This window comes from Cydia pomonella, chromosome 12 (genome assembly GCF_033807575.1).
Source record: "Cydia pomonella isolate Wapato2018A chromosome 12, ilCydPomo1, whole genome shotgun sequence".
NCBI classification, from domain to species: Eukaryota; Metazoa; Arthropoda; class Insecta; order Lepidoptera; family Tortricidae; genus Cydia; species Cydia pomonella.
In genome coordinates this window covers 20,634,144-20,652,604 of record NC_084714.1, presented here as the reverse complement: position 1 = coordinate 20,652,604, position 18,461 = coordinate 20,634,144, and the positions used below count along the sequence as shown (strand labels likewise).

The 18,461-nt window shown below is 38.9% G+C and overlaps 4 protein-coding genes across 5 annotated transcripts in view; 3 read left to right on the top strand and 1 right to left on the bottom strand.

The window, feature by feature from the left end:
- The window catches only part of LOC133523817 (zinc finger protein ZFP2-like), a 104,131-nt gene that overhangs the window by 68,413 nt on the left and 17,257 nt on the right, over positions 1 to 18,461 (top strand). The window lies entirely within an intron of this gene.
- The window catches only part of LOC133523821 (F-box only protein 32), a 57,322-nt gene that overhangs the window by 26,228 nt on the left and 12,633 nt on the right, over positions 1 to 18,461 (bottom strand). The window lies entirely within an intron of this gene.
- Positions 6,346 to 11,107, top strand: LOC133523820 (uncharacterized). The gene is made up of 2 exons (XM_061859564.1): positions 6,346 to 6,495; positions 8,386 to 11,107. The coding sequence occupies exon 2, from the start codon at positions 8,421 to 8,423 to the stop codon at positions 9,777 to 9,779; it is 1,359 nt and encodes a 452-aa protein (XP_061715548.1). The 5' UTR covers positions 6,346 to 6,495; positions 8,386 to 8,420; the 3' UTR covers positions 9,780 to 11,107.
- On the top strand, positions 11,129 to 15,155 carry LOC133523815 (uncharacterized). Its single transcript, XM_061859555.1, has 2 exons — positions 11,129 to 14,109; positions 14,914 to 15,155. The coding sequence occupies exon 1, from the start codon at positions 11,162 to 11,164 to the stop codon at positions 14,096 to 14,098; it is 2,937 nt and encodes a 978-aa protein (XP_061715539.1). The 5' UTR covers positions 11,129 to 11,161; the 3' UTR covers positions 14,099 to 14,109; positions 14,914 to 15,155.

The following is an 18,461-nucleotide window of genomic DNA, read 5'->3' as shown; positions in this document are numbered from 1 at the left end:
TAAACGTAATATTCCTGTGTAATGTTTTGACGGTAGTCAAATTAAACCAATAGATAAGTAGGTAGCATTAGGTTGCTTCTGATCCCCGAAGGCCAAACTGTTTAGAAATACACTCAGGGAAAGAGACAAAGATTTTCACGATGTGCCTAGGAATTTAGTGATCCGCGGACACATACATCCAGACAAAACAGAAATACTACAAACAAAGATACTTCAAAAACTTTTGAATTTCGATTAAGAAAAACCTAATCTTATTTTAGAGTCTGTAGACACAATTTATTGTTGCAACAAAGAAACACATTCAAACAAAATGGAATAAATTAGATTAGAATTCAAACACAAAATCTTAAACGAGCATTTAAATTTCGAACGAAAAAAAAAAGTGTTCCATAAACAGCTCTAATGGCCGCACCAGCCAGTCAGCGTTTAGGTAACGGTCTGGCTTTTTGCCAAGGATGTTCGGCCAACGACCAACCTTTTGATCACTAGTGGTGTTCCTGTTTTGGGGATTTTTTCTCAGGTGGGAACATGCTTACTGTTAATACATCTATATTTGTTATAAGTACACTGATTTTCATTTATTTTAAATGTGGGACGTACCACATTACAATATTTACAATTTATGGCAACATTCTTTTTTTTTAAATACCACTTCGGTCGCAAACAAGCATACGGCCCGCCTGTGGTAAGCAGTCACCGTAGCCTATGGACGGCTGCAACATCAGAGACATTACATGCGCGTTGCCGACCGGTTAAAAACTTGTACACTCCTTTTTTGAAGAAAATATTCTTCTTCAAAAATAAATGTCTAATATTTGTGGAAATATTATCGTCGATATTTACTAATAAAAATTGTAAGTAATATACCTACCCTATACCATAAATTAAGTTTTCACAAAAACGTATGTCGGTCGCTAAGTGCCATAGAAAATAATAACAATAGCGACAGTAAATTTAACATCGATGAATCAATAAAGAAATAAAACATAGTACGGTACATGTACGCTAGTGATAGCAGTTTATTTACTAGAGCAACATGAGGAAATCATTTCTTGACGACCGGTTTGGCGTAGTGGGTAGTGACCCTGCCTACGAAGCTGATGGTCCCGGGTTCAAATCCTGGTAAATGCATTTATTCGTGTGATGAGCATTGATATTTGTTCTTGAGTCATGGGTGTTTTCTAAGTACCCTCAACATAAGCCTTATTGAGCTTACTGTGGGACTTAGTCTAGAGCTTTAAGAAACTTACCGTTGTGATCCGATTAAAAAAAAAAAATTGTGTAATAATGTCTTATAATATTTATTTATTTTATTTTATTATTTTTATTTCTTAATAAAAATAGGTAATAGGCAGTCATGACTCATGATTTCTCGTGGACGGCATATCACCAGAGCCTCAAGCAAGTGCAAGCAAGCAAATAAAGTCGGCCAAAAATCAACAATGTTCGAATGCTGGACCATTATTACACTCTGCGAGGAAGATCATCTTTTTATTTCCATGGTGTTCCATTCAAAGCCTGTTTTTTTTAATATTCCCGGGAATATTCCTGTCTGAGAATATTTTGGTGCCCATCACTAGCCACGGCGAACGGTGACACTACAAGCACTTCAGTTTCACTCCCGTTTTAGAAGCAAATTCGTTTTATTGCGTCTAAATGTCAATCTAAAACTATACTGAATAACTTTTACTATTTGTGACGCTACGTTACCTAATCTGTAGAGAGATGAATAGGGTTGTTTCCAATTTTTTGAAACTCTTGTATTACGTTCTATATTAACTAAAAGTTGGCCTAAAATTCAACTTTTATACTAAAAACGGCTTTAAATGTTATAAATGAACAAAATATATTTTGACAGATGCTTTCGCGCCCAAAACGCTCTTTGAAAATTGTGTGACGTCACAGTTTACGCTTTGACACATAACTACATACACCCGTAGAAGATACGAACTGTCAACTGACATTTGTTGTTTATCGCCTAACTGTCAACAGTGTCAATCCGACAGTTGTGACGTCATCAGAATCTTCAATGACGTTTCGAGTTTGGTCACGTGACGTGTGGCAAAAGATATTTTAAATTAAATATTTACAATAATATGGTCATTACAGGTCCCCTAAAAGTAGTTTAATATGTTCTTATAATCCAAAAGAATTTATTGGGATACAATTCTGCCCTAAGATTTGTAGATGGAAACAACCCTATTGCATAGGTACGTTTCTTAATCTGGGCTATAAGGGGAACGATTTCTTTAGTTCGTTGTCTCTCAATCATTATAATAAGCAAGAGTGATAGAGAGGTAGATAATCATTTCGATTTTCGATGTTTGTGGCTTGGAAAGTTTCGCCAGGCTTGTTACTTCGAGCATAGGCAGAGAATTATATTTTAATCCTTACGCCATGTCACTATTACCTCGTGGTGTCCTCATATCTTTCTTATAGCTTTCTTTCTTTTTAAGTTCTGTAGGGCCTACCGCGAACCACGTTCGACGTGTTGCCTCTCTGTCTAACTTGTAAATTCGTACGTAAGTGAGACGGAGGCAACACCGTTCGAGGTTCGCGGTAAGCACTCAGGCAACTTTTGTCCTCCTCGGGGATACGTTGGAGTATAACCTCAAATTTCCTAGTGACACGACTGAAGTTTTATTTTTTTCTATGGTGTAAACGATTTTCTTATTTGATATTCGCGCTACAGCTCAATGGGGTTGGCCGTTTGGAGTACGTCGCAGATGGCAGCATAGCTTGCCCTGTCAATCCCTAAAATTGTGTCAAATTCTTGTTTTTTTTTATTGTTCTGGATTCCAGCCCTTTATGTCGCGACGGACGCGAAAATCCGATGCCACAATACTAATTCACCTGCGGCAACACCGAACAGCGCCCTCTAGGTGGAACTGTGGTAAGTTAACCAACGTAGTAAGTTGGTGAAGCTAGATTCAGTATGGCGCGAAACGCGCTAGTTCTATAAAATGTGATATAAAGTGAGGAAGCCTACAGCTGTCCGGAATCATCTAAAGCTAAGTATTTTATTTACTTGGTGAAAGCTCGCAGTAGTGGTATGGTTTCTCTGTGCGATTATCTCCTTTATTCCTTTCTGGTTCGAGCTTGCCACGTGACCTTGACGTGGAAGCTATTGGGAGCCCATCTTAGGTAAGGCGGACTAGGGACTTATGATTGTGTAGGAGTCTGCGGCTTCGGCCGCAGATCCTCCTATATCAATGTGTAAGAGAATGGCAGGTTTAGCTGCTAGATGCTCCCCGTAAGGGGAGCGGCTACTATAGAGAAAGGCGTTAGGAGTTCTGTGGCTTCGGCTGCTAGGTTCTCCTTTATCCCCGTGTAGGAGTAAGGTGGCTCCGGCCGCTAGTTACTCCTTTATCAGCACGCAAGGGGCAGCTTCGGCTGTGGTACGCCCCCTTGAAACCAGAGAAAGGCGTTAGGAGTTCTGTGGCTTCGGCTGCTAGGTTCTCCTTTATCCCCGTGTAGGAGTAAGGTGGCTTCGGCCGCTAGTTACTCCTTTATCAGCACGCAAGGGGCAGTTTCGGCTGCGGTACGCCCCCTTGACTATACAGCTACTTAGGTAGTTGGCATTATGTAACCTACATCCGGCCGGGTAAGATGGGGCTCACTAGTAAGATATATAGATTTATGTGTGGGGGTTAATGGTTTGGAGAATACCATGTTCATAGAGCAATTTTACCCACAGATCTCGGGTGTCATACATTCAGCCGCCTTAAGATAAGCGAAGCAGATTAAGGCTCCTCTGGCCCAGGAGTTGAGGTGCAGAGAGAGTGAGGATGAAGAGTCCCTTATGGGATATGAAGGTATGTATGCGATGCATTCTATTTCCCAATTAGATCCCCCCATATAATAAGCATATATATATAAGTTGCCGCCTTTCCCCTCTTTACGGTCTCATTTATATTAGACATGCGCGAAACAGTGCTTCAAAAAGTAATGATATATCACATCACTTTTTCGAAAACGTAATGTTTCACTGAGATATCACATCACTTATCACTCGAAACGAAACATTACCCGAACGAATACAGCGCGCGGGCGCGCGCGTGATGGCAACGTCACACTCATCACAGTACCAACTACATTACGCAGCGAGTGTTAGGACTCTAGGGCGTATCATATCGGCGCGTCGATCTATTACGCATTGCGTTTTGTCACCGCCATGTGATAGATCGTTTTTGTTAATGTTTTTATTTTTATACTTAGTCGTAAAATATGCATCATAGATAAAAAATAAAAGAAAATATCTGTTAATTAATGAGATAACGCCATCGAGAGTCACTAGGTAGTATTTTTATTTGGGTATATCAATAAAATTATGATATGATACTGATACGAGAATGTACTGTAAACACTAGCTCGCTCACTATTAAATTTAAGATAAATAAGTAACTTCACTCGTGCTTAATTTAGTTTGCCGCGAAAGTCAACCAAACCAAACATTTCACAACAATAATAAACAGTAAATACGTTTTTGTTCGTCAAATTCAAACTCGCAAGCGAATTATCATTTAGCCGCATCCTTATAGGTAAAATACTAAAAACATTGTAAGCTCTATGGTAACGCATTACAGTTTTAAATCGATTGCAGGTGCAAAAATCCGTTATCGTATCAATTTAATGAAATTTGCAATAACTCAAATGCGACTGCTACCGACCGGCCGAGCGGACCGATCCGAAGTGTTCCGAAAGCATTGCGGAGCGGAATGAGAGCGAGCGAGCAGTGAGTGCGGGTGCGAGCGGGATAGCAAAGTAATGATAGCATGGCAAACAAACATCACACATCACACCATCACGTCTCATTGCTCATTATACATTACGCGGATTGTACTTGAACGGACCTTTCGTACCGACTACCGGCGCGTCAATCTATATTGATGCTTTACGGGTTTACGCGCGCTTCGGCCAGTCATGTGCTCGAGTGATGTTTGAAGTAATGTTTGGTTTCTCGGAGTGATGCGTAATGCAATATTACGCGTTTGAGTGATATCTCATTTGTGATGTTACGCGCATTACTTACACATGTCTAATTTATATACCGTAGGCGGCTAGGGGAGAGGCGGCCACAATGGTGGTTAATGCTGGGATTCAGCAGTTAAAGAACCAAGGCTTTTTTGAGAATAAATAATATAAAGAATGCAAAGCATACATCTTCACTATAGGCATATATGTTTACTATCGGAAATCATAGATGGCGCTAACAGTAGCGAATACTGCGAGGTTTTATATTTTATGTATACATTTTAAAGTGTTTTCTTATTACATCTGGTTCGACATTAATTTAGGCTCGTTTTAAATAAAGAGGCTGGCATTAATATTCATCAATTGAAGATATTTTGAGTTAATAAGTCATGTTTTTATATACGTGAACGGCAGAGCATCAACATTGTACGGAGCCAACATGAAGAAATTACATCGCGGTGACCGGAAGCAGTCACACGACATTTTCATAATGGATGTATTTTATTTTCCAATTAGAATGGAGTCGCAAATTAGTAAAAGAATAAACAAAGATGAATAAAATAGGGATTGGTGAATTTGTCTATATTTATCAATTATGATATTTATTACTTTAAATTAAGTGATATACTATTGTGTAATAATGCCTTCGAGTTACCAACGTAACCGCAAGAATAGGCGGCGCGAACCGCCTAGAACAAGATGGCAGGTGTTGCCACTCGGAAGATTATCCACAAATTAAGATTATCGCGGAAAATGTGCGGATTATCGGGATTCTCAAGAAAATTAAAGAAGAAAGAAAAATTATGTCGCTAAGCTGATTCAACATAGAAAAGTTATACGATAACCAATTTCCAATAAGACGCTTCAGTAGGTACGTCATAGCAAAGCGTACTTAGATATAAGTAGAAGATTTACTTTATTTTATTATACATTAGTTGTTAGAGTTGTGGATTTAATATGATTATAATAAGTAAACGTATGCGAGTCAGAATAACTAATAAGCATCTTATAAGAAACGTACGTGTAGTAGATAAGAGTTTGTATGAGTAAGCACTCTACATTTTACCTTTTATATTTACGTTATACTTTAGAACTTAAGTAGTTTTAAGAACACAAGGATGCGATCATTTATACGGAATCAACATAAAGAAGAAAGAAATTTGTTAAAGGCCCTAAATTCATTTCATATTTATCGAAATTTATGGGGTTTGAGTTGACTTTGGCAACACTGACTGTTGCAAAGTGAACGTTCCACCATTTTGAATCGTTGGCGGAAGATCTCCAAGCAGACGCGAGTTCCCCGGGAAGGTTCCTCAAGTTATGCTGGTAAATATTGAGAATATTATAATTTAAAGGGCACCAACAAAGGGATAAGCGTGTAGATAGGCAAGATTGTGAAAAATTACGTATTTGCTTCATAGGTACAGTGAACTCGCCGCCGCCAACCACACCGGACAAGACAACTCGGATTTGACGAAAACCCCCCTGATTAGACCTGCTATCGGACTAGACTATTTCTCGGTAAGTTTTTAAACATTTACTTCACAGTGACAGAGCTCTATTCTGTAAAACAAATGCGAGCGACGAAAATTATTTCATAGCAAGCGATCCGACAGCATGGCGGCCATGATAATTTGGGTTTCTAACAAGAAAAGGAATCCGTTTTTAACTAAGTGTCCTTCCGTATGTATGAATTATGAGTCGATTTCGTCTCCTACTTTATTGAAATAATTTCACTTTCTAGAAGTTGATAGTTGGGGACGACCGTAGACAAGAGTCAACCCTATTGTTTAGGTAACACGGCTCATATTAGTACGACTCAGTTTTAGAAATATCTAGAATTTTCCAAACAAGAGGCGAACCTTAGTAATTTTCCAAGCTTACTATAGGCCTTCTGGAATGTTATCTCGGGTTCCCTAGTTAGATAGTTTGGTATTATTACGCTACCTTATTTAAACTAAGAAAGACAATTTATTTCTTTATGAATTGATTTACGGCGTATGTACAAAGGATTTAGTTGAGTAAGTAAACGTTAAGTAAGAAGTATAATTATATACAATATTATGTATATAGGCCTAAAGGGAACTTATACCTGGTTTATTTTACATGCATTCCATATTGAAGTCCATGATTATATTATACGAAAGCAATTGTGGTGTGTATATGTATACAGGGTGATTCAGGAGACGTGAGCAGGATCAAGCTTGAGCATTCAGTAAGTTATAAGCAACTGTTTCATACCAGTATTTGTGAGATTAACGTTCTTTTAATTTTTACTGTTCAAAAAAAAATGTTTTAATTTATTTACGCCATGTATGGTCACCCTCTTTGTTTTATCCATAACAAGTGACAAATTGAATGTCATCGGAGTCTGGTTACTTTTGAAAAATCGTATCTCACTCAAGTGTGACATTTTGTTTTCTTCATAATCAAACTGCTGTCATAACGGTTAAAGAGGTTTTATCTTTCTTAATTAAGTGTTGTAGGGTGTCCATGATTGTAGATTATCAAATTTGTCCTTCCCAAAAAGTTAAATAACAGAAATAAACCGAGATTGTTTTACTTAAATATGATGATGAACGGTTCATTAACATTTACTGATTGTGTAGGCTTAGTCCTGCTCACGTCTCATGAATCACCCTGTATATAAGTTAACATCTTCTTTCCAGATTTATTGTGGTGACTTTTATGTGCAATTAGACTCATTAGATAAGTGATTCTTTGAAGTGTTCAAATAAATAAAATTAAAATGATTACTAAATAAATAAACCAAGCAAGTGAAATAAAATTAAAATTATTACTAAATAAATAAACCAAACAAGTGAAATAAAATTAAAATAATCATTAAATAGATCAATAAAACAAGTGAAATGGAAATAAAGTATTAATTTTCGTCGTGCTACGAGTGAGCTTGAATCAGGGACACCAACATTAGAGGTTGTGTTGTGGCAACAGTGTATAAACGTCAACATCACTTACTGACGTCGATGACGCTTGTATTGGTGTAACCTATAAATTATAAAGATAAAACTAGACACATTTATATGTAGGTGTGTATGTTATGTTGCCTTCCACCCTTGTTTTACTCCCTCTCATGATATTTAAATGAAACATCGGATTATAATTGGGTCAATGGTTTAATTCATGTAATTTAATTGACTTTGATTTTTATTCTTTCTTTGGTTTCAAATTTGAAAGGATTTTAGAGATCATTAGTTAAATTTAGATTTCAATATTTTGAGATCATTAAAATAAAGAATAAATAAAATAATTTAAAATTAAACAACCTAAAGTAGTATGAAACATAGTTACTGCAAGGCAGTATTAATTAAATCTACAAGCGTAATCATTTCATACATAAACAAATAAATAGGACTTTAGGTTAAATGGGTTTATTTCTATACGTTACAGGATTAAACAAGAAAAGAGCTTACACAAACAACATAATGGACGATTTGCTTTTAAGAAGGCTTAGGCTCATTAACGACAAACTCACCACAGACCTAGAAGTTATTCCTGTTACCATTAATTCAGAGAACTTAGGGCAGGCTCAAATTACTTACAGTAAATTAGATGCATCTCTGAAAAGACTTGACAACGACTTGATGGAGTACTTTCGCTTGGCTTCGACACCTGCTTCTGATGAAATATGTTTACTGAGTGGATTGCAACTTCAAACAGAGGAGACTTTGGCTGAACTTAAAGTGAAGATCGATCAAATAACTTTCAAAAGCAATGCTACAGAGAAACCTCCGGAAGCGAATGCCTCGTGCCGACTCCCTAAACTTCAGCTGCCGGTGTATAGTGGAGACATGCTCTTTTGGTGTGAGTTCTGGGACTCCTTCAAGAGCAACATTGATTCAAGAAATCTGCCTGATGTTGACAAGCTCTCCTATCTTAAAGCCTCGGTGACGGGAGATGCCAAGAAAGCCATAGATGGTCTGTCAACTACTAATTCTAATTATAGAATAGCCATATCAATCCTGAAGGAGCGTTTCGGCAAGACCTCTCATCTCATTGACGCGCATTATGCAACACTATATAAGGTTAAGATGGCCAAAGGCACCGCTGAAGACTGTAGAAAGACATTCAACGAAGTTGAACGAAATCTCAAAATTTTGGAATCGTTAGGTGAAAACATCAATCACAATCATCTTCGTTTTATGTTGCTGGAGAAATTTCCACCCGATCTAGTTTACGAAATTAAGCTGAAGGTTAATGATGATTCTATACAAGAAATCAGGAACCAATTAGATAGAATTATTACCGCAAAAGAGGATGCTGAAAGGATTTCAGGAAGAAAACGCACGCATGAAGCAGAAGATAGTACAGTCGGAACTCTACATATAAATGTGAAACGTGCAAGAAGCGCATATCAACCCAAACAGCAACAAGGTCCCCCTAAGAAACAAAATCCTCAAGGAGGTTTTGATAGAAGACCGGAAAGGAAGAATAAGTTTGATAGTATTAATAAACCCAATAAATGGAACAGACCAAACCAAACTCCGACTTCTAACAAGGATCAACCAGAACCTCAGCAGGGCCCTTCAAAGGGGAGACCAGCGTGGACATGCATATTTTGCAAAGGTGATCATTACAATGATAAGTGCTCTGAAGCTACTACCTTAGCAGAAAGAAAGAAACGACTTGGAAAGAAATGCTTCATGTGTTTGAAGTTAGGCCACTTTATAAAAGACTGCAAGAACAAACGTAAGTGTACCATTTGCTGTAGTGAGACACCGCATAACAGAGCTTTATGCCATTTAAATTTTCAGAAGAATACTGCAATGAAGAAACAGTCCTGACGGTTCTAGGAAAGGGATTCACTACTCTTCAAACTTCTGTCGTTAGGGCTAACCCCCTAGATGATAAAAATAAACAATATAAATATAGACTTCTTTTAGATCCAGGCTCTCAGCGCTCCTATGTCACATTTCAAACTGCCAAGGAATTGAAGCTTCCCATTGAAGAGGAAAGTCATTTAACTATATTTACCTTCGGTGAAGATCCTCCTAAAGAAATACATAGTCCAATAGTTACTTTACAATTGCTGTCAAGGACAAATAAGAAGATAGTTATACAAGCCAACTGCGTTGAACGTATTTCAAGAGGATACATACCCACTGTCAAGTTGAAGGACTTACCGGAGTCATATATACTAGCGGATGACGGCTCGCTAAGCGGACAGGTGCAGATTCTGGTTGGAAACGAGTACTACTTCAACCTAATTTACGAGAAGAAAATACAATTGGGTAGTAACCTGTTCCTGGTCGATTCTGCCCTTGGTTGGATAATAAGTGGTAGAACAGAACCACAGCTTAGTGACGAGCCCTATGTAGTGACTTACGCTCAGACTTGTATAGAAACGAAGCTTCATCAACCTGACCCACCCCTTTGTGATGGAGACATAAAGAGCCTCTGGGAACTAGAATGTATAGGTATTAGTGATTCACCGAAAGCAACTAGAGAAGAAGAAGCAATCAAGTATTTTAATAATACCACTCTAAAATTAAATAATCGTTACACGGTAAGCTGGCCGTGGATAACTTACCCACCGGACCTACCCAATAATTATGGAATGGCTTTTGGTCGCTTATCAAGCTTATTGAAGCGTATGGATCAAGGCACGTTGTTATCATACGATGATACGTTTAAACAACAATTAGATAAGGGTATAATAGAAGTTGTACTTGCTTCAAGAACGTCAACGGATAACGTGGTTCACTACCTACCCTTCCATGGAGTAAGCCATCGAGGGAAACCTATGAGAATAGTTTATGATGCTAGCTCCAAGAGCAGCAAAGACACCAAGAGTCTGAACGAATGTTTATACAGAGGACCACTCATGTTAGAAGACCTCACAGGTTTACTCATAAAATTTAGAACTCATCAGATAGGACTAACCTCAGATATTGAAAAGGCGTTCTTACAGATGGCGTTACACGAAAAGGATCGTGACGTAACCAGATTCCTGTGGCTCAAAGATACCTCTAAACCGATATCTCAAGACAACCTATTACACCTTAGGTTTTGTAGAGTTCCATTTGGCGTCATTTCGTCACCGTTTTTGCTTAATGCAACAATCAAACACCACCTGTCTAGTGCGGAACATCAACAAGTCAGACTAAAAGCAAATGACATATATGTGGACAACTTTGTTTCGGGTTCCAGCACTACAGATGAAGCGATGGAGCTCTACAGAAATCTAAAAGGATCTTTTCAAGATATTTCAATGTCACTCAGGGATTGGAGCTCAAATTCTCGAGAATTTATGAAGAAAGTTTCTGATACATGTAAAGAAGATAAAGTAAAGGTACTTGGTTTAGAATGGGACATTAAGAAAGATACTCTTCAGTTGAAACCTAACTTGCAAGAGGAAGCAGTCACAAAAAGAGGAATACTGAAGACTATTGCATCAATCTATGATCCATGTGGTTATGCCGTGCCCTATACTCTATCATCTAAACTCTTTCTACAAGGACTCTGGAAGGCTGGAGTGTCGTGGGACTCGCCATTGTCAAGCGAACTAACAGAAGAGTGGAACGTCATCAGACAGAACTTAGAAGCCATTAGGGAAGTGTCAGTGAACAGATGCTACATGAAGACACCAGTGGGAAAAGGCTACCAACTACACTGTTTCACTGACGCCTCCCTACAGGCTTATGCAGCATCAGTCTTTTTAGTCAACGGCTCGGGGAAAAGCTTCATCATTGGTAAATCCCGTTTAATACCAAGTAAAGATCAGGAGAGTCTCAAGATACCCCGTCTTGAACTATTAGGAGTACTGATTGGCAGTAGATTGATAAAGTTCGTTCTTAAATTCTTCCAGCAGAAGATAGCAAGGCAAGTCTTATGGACCGACAGCCAGATAGTCATAGAATGGTGTAAATCTGACAAACTATTACCACCTTTCGTTGCCAGGAGGATAGAAGAGATCAGAACAAATAAAGATCTGGAAATCAGATACCTTCCAACAGACCTAAATCCAGCAGACGTAGGCACCAGACCCACCTGTTCGAGAGAGGACGGGGAGAAATGGCTGAGTGGTCCACAATTTATAGTAGAAGATCCGAAGACGTGGCCAACTACATCCGGCAGTGGACCCACCAGTTCTCTCTTGACTGGGGAGGGTCTTGGGATCCAAGAAGATGAAGAACTGATGGAAATAGATGATCCAGATATACCTAATGTTAACCCGGCGGAAACGGAAGATGGCACAACTGCAAAAGAGATAATAAATCAAGAGAATGGTCAGATGCCAGACAATAAGTTTCAAAAATTGAAAGAAATTCAAGCAGAGTATTTTCCTCTAGAAGTAGAGGGAAAAGTAACTAGTTTAAGTTTGAATTTAGGCATATTTAAAGATATAGATGAGTTACTGAGGTGCAAAGGTCGTATGAAACACACAAACTGGTCATTTGACAAACGCTATCCTATACTTATTCCAAAAAATTCAGATTTCACCAACGAAATTATAATAAAGACTCATCAAGAAAATAAACATGTTGGAGTGAGTCACACGTTAGACAAGATAAGGGAAACATACTGGATTCCACAAGGAAGAAGCCAAGTTCAAAGGATCCTGAAGAAATGCCCTGAATGTATGAGACATGACGGAGGGCCATATAGACTACCGGAAACTCCTGCTTTACCGAAAGAGAGAGTCAACTATAGTTCTCCATTTACATACGTTGGTACCGACTACCTGGGACCACTTCTAGTTAACAATGGGAATGGCAATTGCAAAAGGTGGATTAGCCTTTATACATGTTTGGCTGTAAGAGCCATTCACCTAGAAGTTGTAAACGACCTAACAGCGGAAGAAGGTTTATTGGCCTTACGCAGGATGATTTCAGCAAGAGGAGTGCCTATCTTGATAACCTCTGACAACGCAGCTCACTTTAAGTTACTCTCGGAGATTCTTCAGAATCCATACTGCGTAGATAAAGAAATAAAATGGAAATTTATACCACAGTTAGCACCATGGCATGGAGGATTCTACGAGAGATTAGTCGGATTGGTTAAGAACTGTATGAAGAAAACTTTACAGAAACATTTATTGAATGACAGCCAGCTGGTTACAGTGGTTAAAGAAATAGAAGCGGTTCTTAACACAAGACCTTTAACTTACGTGGACTCGGAGCCTGATCATGTATTAAAACCTTCAGACTTTCTTACCATGGGAAAATGTATCATTATGGAAACGTCAGGAAAGGATCCTACTACGTCACAAGGAACGGTGACTAAAGACAATTTAATTAAAGGTTGGAAGAAAGCACAGATAATTCTAAGAGAATTTAAAGAGATGTTCGAGAACCGGTATCTCCTAAATTTGAGAGAAAGATATTCCCACCATCCTAAAGAACCTAGGGTAATATCCAAGTTGGCTCCAAAGATAGGTCAAATCGTGCAGATCAAAGGTGACACGAAGAACAGAGTCAATTGGAAAGTTGGGAAAATAGTATCTTTAAGAAAAGGCGCCGACGGTTTATGTAGGGTTGCCACGGTACGAGTAGGAGATACAGAGTATACAAGATCTATCGCGCATCTCTACCCGTTAGAGATCGAAGATGGAGAAGAACAGTGTAAACAAACATCATCTTACGACGAAAGCGCAGAAGAACCTCTGCAACTTCCTAATCTACCCCGTTCGTCACGCAGAGATGACATGACGGTGGATTTCGTCAACGATGTTGCCGAATCCGAGTCTCTTTCTGAGCAAAGATGCACGCAAGCAGTCAGAGATAAGCCAGAAGAAGAAGTACAACCTTATGCCTCGCCAGTAGAGGGAAGGAGTTCCTCTCAACGAATCCTAGAGCCTATGTATAGTGAGTCAAATAAGCCTAAGCCTAAGTCTATGTCCGAACCAGAACCGTTCGCGGTCGTCGACCTCGAATCTTACGAGCACACTAAGCCAGAATCACACAACCTGGAGGAGGTTACGCTAGGCAACGAGTCAAGACCTAAGAGAGCCGCAGGTCTTCGAGCCCTTGAGAAGATCAAAGAATGGACCAGCAATCTAGTCGCCCTATTCCTGCCTGTGTTGGGGAGTGTCGCGACGGACGCGAAAATCCGATGCCACAATACTAATTCACCTGCGGCAACACCGAACAGCGCCCTCTAGGTGGAACTGTGGTAAGTTAACCAACGTAGTAAGTTGGTGAAGCTAGATTCAGTATGGCGCGAAACGCGCTAGTTCTATAAAATGTGATATAAAGTGAGGAAGCCTACAGCTGTCCGGAATCATCTAAAGCTAAGTATTTTATTTACTTGGTGAAAGCTCGCAGTAGTGGTATGGTTTCTCTGTGCGATTATCTCCTTTATTCCTTTCTGGTTCGAGCTTGCCACGTGACCTTGACGTGGAAGCTATTGGGAGCCCATCTTAGGTAAGGCGGACTAGGGACTTATGATTGTGTAGGAGTCTGCGGCTTCGGCCGCAGATCCTCCTATATCAATGTGTAAGAGAATGGCAGGTTTAGCTGCTAGATGCTCCCCGTAAGGGGAGCGGCTACTATAGAGAAAGGCGTTAGGAGTTCTGTGGCTTCGGCTGCTAGGTTCTCCTTTATCCCCGTGTAGGAGTAAGGTGGCTCCGGCCGCTAGTTACTCCTTTATCAGCACGCAAGGGGCAGCTTCGGCTGTGGTACGCCCCCTTGAAACCAGAGAAAGGCGTTAGGAGTTCTGTGGCTTCGGCTGCTAGGTTCTCCTTTATCCCCGTGTAGGAGTAAGGTGGCTTCGGCCGCTAGTTACTCCTTTATCAGCACGCAAGGGGCAGTTTCGGCTGCGGTACGCCCCCTTGACTATACAGCTACTTAGGTAGTTGGCATTATGTAACCTACATCCGGCCGGGTAAGATGGGGCTCACTAGTAAGATATATAGATTTATGTGTGGGGGTTAATGGTTTGGAGAATACCATGTTCATAGAACAATTTTACCCACAGATCTCGGGTGTCATACATTCAGCCGCCTTAAGATAAGCGAAGCAGATTAAGGCTCCTCTGGCCCAGGAGTTGAGGTGCAGAGAGAGTGAGGATGAAGAGTCCCTTATGGGATATGAAGGTATGTATGCGATGCATTCTATTTCCCAATTAGATCCCCCCATATAATAAGCATATATATATAAGTTGCCGCCTTTCCCCTCTTTACGGTCTCATTTATATACCGTAGGCGGCTAGGGGAGAGGCGGCCACACTTTAAGCCAAATCTCATAGAACAAAAACTAGCTGTATTTAACGCTACAATTTCACAACATTACCTAATCTGTGGTTAGGTTATATTGTAATCGTTTGGTAAGAAGTTTCAAAACAATGAAAAAGTCGTCAAGCGTGAGCATCGATCGGTGCTTGAGATTAGCTGTTTACGTTCTAACTTTGTTCTTTACAGTTTCACAACTATGTAACGTCTAAAACGAATATAAAGTTCGAAATTTAAAATATAAATTCGTTTTTTTTTTTGGGTCGATCGAGCATTAATTTTTTTTTTAATTATAGCGGTAAAGGAAATACACATTCTGTGAAGTGTTCAGCTGTCTACCTATTACGGTTTTTGAGAGCCCGCCGACAGAAAGACGGGCAGACAGTGGAGATTATTAAGAGCCCATCAACGTGCTGGGGATCAAGTTTTAGCTACTTTTTGCCTCAAATTTCTTATATTCAACAATTTAACTACTTTAGTTATAGTAATCATCTGTATACATCCATTATGTATATTGTTATTGTCAATAAATAGAATAATTGAGCCTTAAAAAAAACAAATTAAATACTTATTTACCTACGGTTTATTTTATATGCCTTTAAATGAGGTAAAAAGGCAATGAAAGTTTGTATAGGAAACATTTTTTTAAGCTACAAACTTGAAACTTTGAGAAAAGGTGTTATATCAAAATAGAAGAAAAGTAATTTCACGTTTTTGGAAATTCATCCCCTAAGGGGTTGAAAGAGGGGATGAAAGTTTGTAACCATGGGGATGAAGTTTTAGCTACTTTTGCCTCAAATTCTCGTATTCGACAATTTAAGTACCTACGATTTATTTTTATATGCCTTTATTTCATAATTATACTTTTAATTGGACCAGTTTTAATAAGCTTCACAAACACTAATCAATAACCTACTTGATCTCTTTTAAACTGTCCAAGCGTAGAATTTATTCCATATACTTACTTAATTGCTAATAGTGACCGGTTCCCTCATAAACGTATAAGCAATGCGAGCTAATAGATTATAATGAATTCTGACACTCGGCGCCATAAAGAATGCATTTTTTTTTTCATACCGCACTTTGTTTACTTCCGTAAAACGGAACGCACAATAGAAAAAAAAACGCACTTTCACTCTCAACTTTTACTATCTGTAATCAGTTTAATGAGACCGATATAGAAGTAGCCTACATTTGAATGGCGGCTATCAAATTTACGGTCTCCTCAAACTGGTCGGATAGCGGTTATTACGACTGCTCTATCATGTTGACCAAGCTAAAAACAACTTTATTGCTAAAACATAAGGTTCAAAATAGTAAATACGGTATGTTTAATATTGTAAATCCAGGCTGAATGCTAGAACGCTCAAGTCCCTGTCGTTGCATTTATGAGGCAATGTGCATGTCGTTTTGTGATTTTTATTTCGTGTCGTGAGTAAATTACTTCCGCTTATTACTTTATGGAAAAATACATATAAACACAGATATGGAAAATGCGATTGCGACATACCTAACGCATGCATTTCTCAACTCGAATCGTATTTTTCCGCAAACGTGTTAAGTTGCGTTATCAGGGTTAATTAACCTTTAAAAGCATAGATAATATTCAAACTATTCTATTCAACGATAGACAGAAAACGTTACTTATATTATGCAATTATGCACAAGGTTAATCTACTTGTAATTGCTCTTTGTTAATACGGGTAAATAAACGATTTTTCATAAATTATGATACGAAATTCGAAGATTAGCTATCCTTATCTTGGTGGCTTTTGCACTATTTGAGTGATAGAGATGGAAAGTTCACGGTATGACCCGGGACCTACCATAAATTCTGGACTCGACACAGTTAAGTCTCTCTCTAGCAAGTGAGTTTTCATAAATCAAATCAGCACTGCATCACAACATCACATATTAGGTCGGGACGCTTCACTTGGCAACCTTACTGACCTACTTTAAAAATAATACATACAAACATAAGGTTATACAGGGTGTTTCGTCCAAAGGGACAGTAAGAAAAATAAGTCGTCCAAAAGAGAGGTATGGGAACTGTTGTAAGGCACAGCACAGCGGATGTCATTCCAGATTTAGAGCAGAGCCCAAATGGGGAAGTACCTCCACCTTACAGAAAACCGCAGCCAAATAACACTGGACTCTAATCATAGTGTTGTTCCTGCCGGTGAGTAAGGTTGCTCAAGAGTGCGGAGTGTTATTGGGACCGTGCGAAGTGCATGGTGGGGGTAAGCAAAGCGATCCCAGCGCATAAGGTGGTAAAAATTTGAACTAACTGCGGATAGCGTCTTAAACATTTCGTACAATTATATGGCTCGAAATGAAACTTTGATTTACGATTACTCCTGAAATATTCATTTAAATTGTATGGTGTAAGGGACCATTGTAATCTGTATGAAATGAAATTTTTCTTCTTCTTCTTCTTCTTCTTAAAATGCTTAATATAACTAACGTATTTATTTCGATAATTGTTAATAATGTATCCATGAAAATAGCTTTGCAAATGCCACATATTACGTGATCTTTTTCTAGAAGTTAAGAATGGATATAGTAAGTTATCCTTAAAAGATAGACATTTAACATCGCGGACTTTTTTGTAGACCTATGAATGAGAAACAACCCCACCATACATTGTGTTGTTATAGCTCAAACGGATTAGGCAGCGTTTTCGATTAAAGCTCCTAGTCAGCGTGATTTTTTCCGAAAACGTCGTTATATTTCAAACAATTTACACAAAACCTTAACAAGTTATATACTTAAGCATTCCTCAAGAATCACTCTATTGATAGATGAAAGTCGTATGAAAATCCGTTCAGTAGTTTTTAGTTTTGGAGTAGTTTTATAAGATGTAGTGAATTGACGTTTTCCCCTAGACTTGCCGACACTAGGTTGCGTGACAGTCGTGCACGCTCCCAATTAGTGCGGCAACGCGCATGTAACTCCTCTGAAGTTGCAGGAGTAGGTACATAGGCTGTGGAGACTGCTTACCATCAGGCGGGCCGTATGCTTGATTACCACCGCGTGGCAAAAAAAGAGACTAGTTCGAGATACGAAAATGTTCATTTACAGATTTCCTAAAGACACTACGCCCACCAAAACCTGCCATAATAATTTCGATTTGTCTCAAAATAAATCAATATAGAATGGAATGAAATTTCTCTAAACGACTAGGGTTTACATCTAGCTGGGAATCAAACCCGGTGAAATGTGTAAATTGACAGGAAGGTATTTTATTGCGCAACTGGACAGTAAGACCTGGATGTTTTCTTCCATGCTACTTACA

Excerpts from the sequence above, each read along its gene's own strand:
- LOC133523815 (XM_061859555.1), top strand. The coding sequence starts at position 11,162 with ATGGAGCTCTACAGAAATCTAAAAGGATCTTTTCAAGATATTTCAATG.
- LOC133523820 (XM_061859564.1), top strand. The coding sequence starts at position 8,421 with ATGGACGATTTGCTTTTAAGAAGGCTTAGGCTCATTAACGACAAACTC.